Raw genomic sequence first — 7,162 nt, 5'->3', positions numbered from 1 at the left:
GTAACAAAGGAATAAAGTAGGAAAGAGGAAATCGTCAACTATTGACGTGGACTAGGGCTGCATGGGAAGGAGCCCAGGCGAATGGTCACGGCCAGCTACGATCTGGTTGAGATTCTGGGAAAGCCTTAGTTCGGTGACGCCGACGCTAGCCGCTGCAAGCTATTACCGCAGCGCGACGCGGGCTCCAGCAGGGATGCCAACCGTGGAGGGAAGCCTTTCGCCAGTGGCTTCAGGTAGAGCAACCCGGAATGCAGTGCCACGGCGAAGAAAGCCTCTACATTTACATTTCTTGTGGCGCATATAGAGTAGTAGTCATTTGTTTTATTTATTTAAAAAATACTTGAGGCCCTGAGTGGACCCTAGGAGGACGGGCGAAAACAAGAGTATTGTGGATATGGATTCATCGCAAGAACCGCACGAGACGTTAGTAACAAGCAAATTACAATGAAACATTTTCAACACCGTAACAATAAAACATACACAAATACGAAACATGGCTATGAGTAAAACGCCAACAATTTTTCGAATAATACAGAAGTCAGCTGGTTCAATTTATAGCTTCTACGCGGGCGAAAAGAAGACTTAAATGCATTAATTTGTGGTTGATACGGAGTTAAATATTGTGCATGATGTCTTGTTGAACGAGTTGTAAGGGGCGCAAGTTAAGGTTCAGAACTCATAGCAAGTTTGTTCCTTTTCGGCAAAGATAGAAATTTTAGTCTCTGGATTTTCTTTGTTGTTGCGCATGTTAAAGTACTTCTGTGTGATAGTGTGTTTTCGTGTTTTGTAACTTCATTCCATTCCTCTTCTACGCTGCGGAAACACATACAACAGCGCAGAAAAATTTCGAGGCTTATAAAAAGGCAATAAAAATAGAAACACCCCTTTTCAGTCAAGCATGAAGTGGCAATTTAGAAAAAAACGCAGTTCACGGTTAAGCGTCCAGATCATCATAATGTAAAGAATTTCAGTTTCTGATCTCTCGAGTACAAACAACACCACTCATAAATGCACAGTTAAGTGATTCATCTTCGCTCAAATTTTTGTAACTATGCGGCGGTGGCCTAGTGGTTTCACCATCCGCCTCTCTTCCCCTCTTCCTCAAGGCTCCACATATTCCATCTGCGTGCTCCGGACGGGGCTTCGACTGAGAGGCTAACGCCGACGCCAACGGCAGACAATTTTTTTCTGACACGGGGGTACCAACGGTCTGCCGTTAGAAAGCTCACAGCACGATTAGTATACTCTGCAATGCGTTATAAGTGCGCAGATGCTGGGGGCGATATCTGCGATTGAATGGAGAAGTTTTGTTATTTTTATGCTGAATGCTGCATTAAAGCGGTTCCCGCATTCGGATCCTGTCGACGTCGGCGCTGTGCTTCTACTTGGTCAGCTCAGCTGATGTAGACAATGAAGAAAAGATCCATTGGCTGTCCCTCGCAGGCGTCACTGTAATCATGCCGTAAGTTTTTTGCATCTGCGCTATAATAACCCATTATCGAAAATCGTAATCGGGCATATTTCACCCCTTCATAACCTCTCCCTTCACGGTACTATCAAGTTGTCCACCCACTGTATGGATGCTACCGCGTACGTCTTCAGTTCAAACTGCTCATAACTTCTGCTCAGAAGAACACAGTGTGTCCGAGAGGCGTTTCAAAGCGGCATCTCACGACCGCATGCCCCACTCGATCACAGCGAAGGTTGCGCAATGGGCGAGTCACGGCATGCTTACACTGGGCCTCTTTTTAGTTCATGTTCACTCTCTCACGTAGCGTAGTAGCGCGGCAGCTAATTCTGTGCCCAGAGTGGCACAGTTAAGCAGGTTGTGCTGTCCATGGCCGAAGGAAAAGGGCTTGAATGAGTCCGCTGGTAGCATCAAAGTTTCTGCGAAAAGAGCAGATCTCCCCTACTTTCATTTTTGACATTTTTCGCTACCCCGCGCGGTGGTTGAGTGGTTAGGGCGCTCGGCTATTGATCCGGAGTTCCCGGGTTCGAACCCGACCGCGGCGGCTGCGTTTTTATGGAGGAAAAACGCTAAGGCGCCCGTGTGCTGTGCGATGTCAGTGCACGTTAAAGATCCCCAGGTAGTCGAAATTATTCTGGAGCCCTCCACTACGGCACCTCATTCTTCTTTTCTTCTTTCACTCCCTCCTTTATTCCTTCCCTTACGGCGCGGTTCAGGTGTCCAATGATATATGATAAAGATACTGCGCCATTTCCTTTCCCTAAAAACCAATTATTATTATTATTATTATTATTATTATTATTATTATAAATATTATTTTCCCCCACGTCTTTACCTATTTCTTGCGTGTGTTTGTGAGAGCAAGGTTTCAGTGTAGACCAAATTCAAGTGACACTTATGTGTTATTGCAAATGTGTAATGCTCTCTTTAGTGCATGAACACCTGTAGGTGTATTATTTAGACCTTTTCAAAGCAGCCGGGCTCGAATCGAATAGCCTCAGCAGGGTTCATACTGCCAAGCAGTAATCGGCGGGAGCCATAGGGTCCCCACGCTCGCATTTGAAGAGCCGTGTGAACTCGGGCGAGTTCATGACCACTAGGTTGCACATGCGCTGCACGTCCAGCGGCGCGTTGTCTGAGCGAGCCACGTCCTTGGCGCACTGTGCCTGGCAGTATTTGACGAAGAATGTTTGCTGGCGGGCGGGTGCATCGGCGAATGTTTCCGAGCCAGCGTGAGATGCACTCGCGTGAGATTTGCTGGCTTCCAGGGCAACCTGGAAGGCGACTGCTTGCAACGCCACCTGCGGTAGCAGTTTCCAGGAGGACAGGCCGGTGGTCTCTCGTCCGAGACATGTCGTCATGTTGTTGGTTAGAGCAGAGATGATGCTTCCTTTCGAAGATGTCGCAACGCCATCGGTTTCTTCTCTGGCGTAACGTAGTAGCGCGGAAGCTAGTTCTGTTCCCAGAGTGGCATAGTTAAGCAGGTTGTGCTGTCCATGACAGAAGGAGCGGGGCTTGAATGACTCCGCTGTTAGCGCCAAAGTTCCTCCGGAGAGACCAGATCTTCCCCTACTTTCATTTTTGCCATTTTTAACTATGTCTTTACCTCGCGCAAGGTTCCGCTGCCATTGCATTATGTTCCAGTACAGGCTCTTAGCGCTGAGGTGCCCCAAATTCGATGTGCCTTTTCCGAGCGCGGCAATAAAGTCCCCCGCTGACGGCATGTCGAACTTCACTTTGTCCAGCTTCGCAAGAGCTGTAAGAACTTCTTGCGATCTATCGAGCCTTGGGCTGCTCGACAGCATAGATTGAAGTGTCGAAACCACCGTCCTAGCCACGGACTCGGCTTCGTTGTTCTCGTCGAAGAGTCCCAGGATGTAGGTCTCCAGGTCTTCCCAAATAGCGCCAAAAAGATTTGCGACCAATCGTAGGCACGCTTCTGAACGGTCGTATTCGTATAGGGCTTTGATAACTGGCTCAGGAAGCAAGGCGTGGGCCATTGAGTAAACGACAAGCTCTTCTAGTTTGATTCGTCGAAAGAGCACAGAGAAAACTGGCTTAATTCCTTCTGCCTTATCTGTTCCCTCGTCCGACCACTGCCCACTGTGCGAAATATATGCCTCCACAATCTTTTTCCAATCGCTACCTTCGCTGCCCTGCTCAGTTGCGCTTACTTGAACGTTCAGTGAGATACCCGAGGGTTTCAAATTGGCCAAAGCTTTTGTGAGTTCTTCGTCGGTAGCCAAGAGGTTTTTGGTAGTATTCCAACGTGACGGTTGATCCGCATAGAAAAGCGCTGTCACAGAGGAAAATATTTCTTCGACGGCGTTCACCTTCAGAAATGAAGAGAACGGTGTTGAGAAGCGAATGGTCAAGGTTCTGCTAGGGCTAGTCTCAAAAGATAGGAAAGGTTTTATCCCGTAGTTGTAAGAAAGAAACGCTGACAAGTTGAATATGTCTCGCGGAGTCTTCACCGTACCTGAAAGCGAAAAAGATGCAGAGGAACAGTATAGCTGAATATATTAACCCATTGAAGAATTGTCGTGTAACTTTGAACTGTACTCCTCAACACTGAATAATTGAACAAAGAAATAAACACCTGCTAGTGGTGCGGAAAGAGCGCAACCGAAAGGTAGAACACTCGTGCACCGTAGATTTCGGTATACGGTCCACGGTTGATACATACTAAATCGTTAAAATTTCATGCTGTGTACTCTATGTATTGGTTCGGGTTATAAGTAATTTTTATTTGAAAGTCGTCTCGTATAACGCATGTTTTACAAAGTAATTCTCACTACCGCGAGGTTTTTCATGGTTATTCCGGCACTGTATCTATGTGACTTCACATTTCGGAGTTTGCTGGTTTTAGGCTTTATTACTAGTAGTAACATATTTTGAAGAATATCGCATGTCTTCTTCCTGCTACCCACAATGAAAACACAGGACATGGCTGATCATTGGCGCTTGACTTCATAAGGCGTGCATGGTATCATAAGCAGCCAACGCGGTGTTCTGCTGAATGTTCCGCCCAGCAAGAAAAATGGTGTTCAAGTGTGCGTTACAGATGTTTGCTACAAAAAAAAAAAATCCGAGCAAAGAAGGCAGCGGGAGTATTTCTCCAAGTATAGAAATGATGGTCATTGAATAAAAAACACAATCATGAAGATTCTGACTGTTTGTGAGACTGCATAATTGTTTTTGTAGCAATTGGAAAAAAAGATCAATCGCCAAAGGTAATAGAATGATCAACACTGACGCTTCGGCGCTCTTCCTGATTCGCGTAGTCCATGGTATTCGCTCCCTGCGGACTATATTCCGGGTGCGGGCCGTATAAGAAAAAATACGGTAGTTCCTTAATGTTTTCGAACTGCCAAGCTGCTCAGAGCTCGCCAGTGTGCATATTAAATCACCTTGTCATCTTTATGCATGGGCATGAGTGCGGGTAAGAGTATGGGTATGGGTATACATGCCACCATCAAGTAATGGCTTCCTCACTGAGCCCCTGAACTGCACAAAAATAAATAAATGAATAAACAAACCCTGTCACGTTTTTACTTAACCGATTGAATAAACTCTGTGGCGTTTTTTTATTAACAGAATAACTTCCCTGACTAGAGATACACCAAGAAAAAATCCTATAGCTTTCTCCGCAATGCATGTTGATTTTCAGAAAGTGACGAGCATCGTACTGCAAAACGTGAGAGCAAACGTTGCAGAGCTTACGTCCTTTTATTGTTGTTAACACGGCAACCGGTGTAAAAAGACGTCAACCCGGAAACATGCGCTTGGTTGTGTGATTACAAAAAAAAAAAAATCTTGTGAAGGCGTGTTCGAATATCTTTTGCCTGGACTTAAATTGGGCTCGGTGCATTTCAAGTTGTTTAGATTTTGGTCTAAATTTTGACTTAAATAACTTGAGGAAGGAGAATCTGCGCAACTAGAAAATGTATCTAAGGCGAAGTGGAGGCAAATCCGTATTTCAGTACGCATTTTTCGTTCAGCTTTAAATATTTGAATAAAGAGCCGTTGTATAGAGCTTCTTACTTTTTCAACTCGGTTTGCGGCAAAATTGACAAAAGTGACTGTTTCACAAAACCTGCAATGCTTACAACGCTCGACGCACAGTGTACAACGGAAGTCTGTATTACAAAACATTAAAAATAGTCTATTTCAACCCAATGTGCCTAGCGAATATTTGAGCCTTTGAGCTCTTAAAATGAAGTTGCCTGGTTGAGCAAGAAATGCACAGGCTACAACAACTCACTTAGTAGAGCTTTCTCGGTGATGTTGGTGATGTCGGTAAAGTAACGCATGTTCTCCCGGATTGCGGAGACCGGGGAGGTGGGCATGGCGAGGCACGACCTGAAGACCACACCCGCCTGGATGGCCACGTCCTGGCTGGCGTTGCTGGAGGACCGCTCGGTCAACGCGTGCTGCAGCATCGTTCTAGCATCGTCACGCTGGAACAGGCACAGAAAAACAAATATGAAAATTGGAGAGGACACTTAATCTTCGCCTTAAGGGTATGACGTGACAGCGTCGTGGGTTAGGCTTTCCATTCTGGGCAGTTTGACAGCCTTGAACGCATTTTACATTTTATTTCATTTTTCATTTCTTTAATCAATAAATTACTACGATTTCGTTAACTCGTCATGGCCTATCACACACCAATCATTCATCAATCACTAGAGCAAAAAATTACCATGATACGTTTTTTTACGCAACCCCCAGTTATTTCCGTCACGTGGTGCTGACTACCCCTACGCCGACGGCTTGTAGATCGAACGAGCTATACTATATACGCTGTCGCGTAACACAAGAGCGGCGCAAAAAAAAGGATGGGACAAGAGAGAAGAAGCACGCGGGACGAGCGCAGTCCTGTATGCTTGTTACCGGCCTTTTTTGAGCAGTTTTTTTTTATGAAGAACATCGGTTTGGCTCTCGCTTTTCCAAAAGTTGCGTCACCTGTGTCTCGCCGCTGCCTCGAGCTGCGGAGCACGCGAAGGCGTGGAAGTCCTCGCACGGGTCGGCGTAGTAGTTGATGGCCTCGCGGGTGTCCTCCGACGCCTTGTCGCAGCGGTAGCGGATGGTCGTCCCATCCACCGACCAACCACCGAAGGCTGCCGCCTTGGCTGGGTCCAGGGCTGACATGCTGCTGACGGCCCGCAAGGAACGAAGCAGGGATAGCAGGAACGAGAGCACAGTGATGAGGACGACGGTCCACAAAGAGCGCCGGAAGAAAGTGCCGGTCTTGCGGTCTTCGCAGACCTTTGCTGGCATCGTGAGTCGTTTTCCCCGTTAGAGTCCACGGGTACGCGTACAACGCTGAAGGAGCCCGATTTCCTGTTCTTCGTCTTCCTTGCCTACACTGCACCTAAGAGCCTGGAGCCTCAGCACTTACCTCTTCTCCCGACTTCAAGCATCTTATCTTCTGGTGTTGCAGTAAAGGGTGGCGATCGCGCAAGCTTGAGGTTCTTTTCACGCGTCTACGTTGTCGCATGCCTCAGTTACACTTCTACCTTCATAGGTCTGCTCTGGCGGTATCCCCATTGTGCCCGCTCTGCGCTGAACCCGAAACGATGAATCACTTCTTGTTCACCTGCCGCCGCTTCTTCTCTTTGTGGAGGAGCCTGCTAGAATGCCCTTTACGACAGCTTGGTCTGCCGGTCTGCTGGGGTTGTTCTGTCTCTTGGT

General features: G+C 47.0%; 1 protein-coding gene across 1 annotated transcript; it reads right to left on the bottom strand.

The window, feature by feature from the left end:
- Positions 1 to 2,475: 2,475 nt before the first annotated feature.
- LOC144102161 (uncharacterized) lies at positions 2,476 to 6,748 on the bottom strand. Its single transcript, XM_077635476.1, has 3 exons — positions 6,434 to 6,748; positions 5,733 to 5,928; positions 2,476 to 3,947 (listed from the first exon to the last, which is right to left on the bottom strand). The coding sequence occupies exons 1-3, from the start codon at positions 6,746 to 6,748 to the stop codon at positions 2,476 to 2,478; spliced, it is 1,983 nt and encodes a 660-aa protein (XP_077491602.1).
- Between the last annotated feature and the right edge of the window lie 414 nt (positions 6,749 to 7,162).

Source organism: Amblyomma americanum, chromosome 8 (genome assembly GCF_052857255.1).
Source record: "Amblyomma americanum isolate KBUSLIRL-KWMA chromosome 8, ASM5285725v1, whole genome shotgun sequence".
Taxonomy (NCBI): Eukaryota; Metazoa; Arthropoda; class Arachnida; order Ixodida; family Ixodidae; genus Amblyomma; species Amblyomma americanum.
The sequence above is the reverse complement of the archived record's forward strand: the minus strand, read 5'-3'. Positions and strand labels throughout refer to the sequence as shown.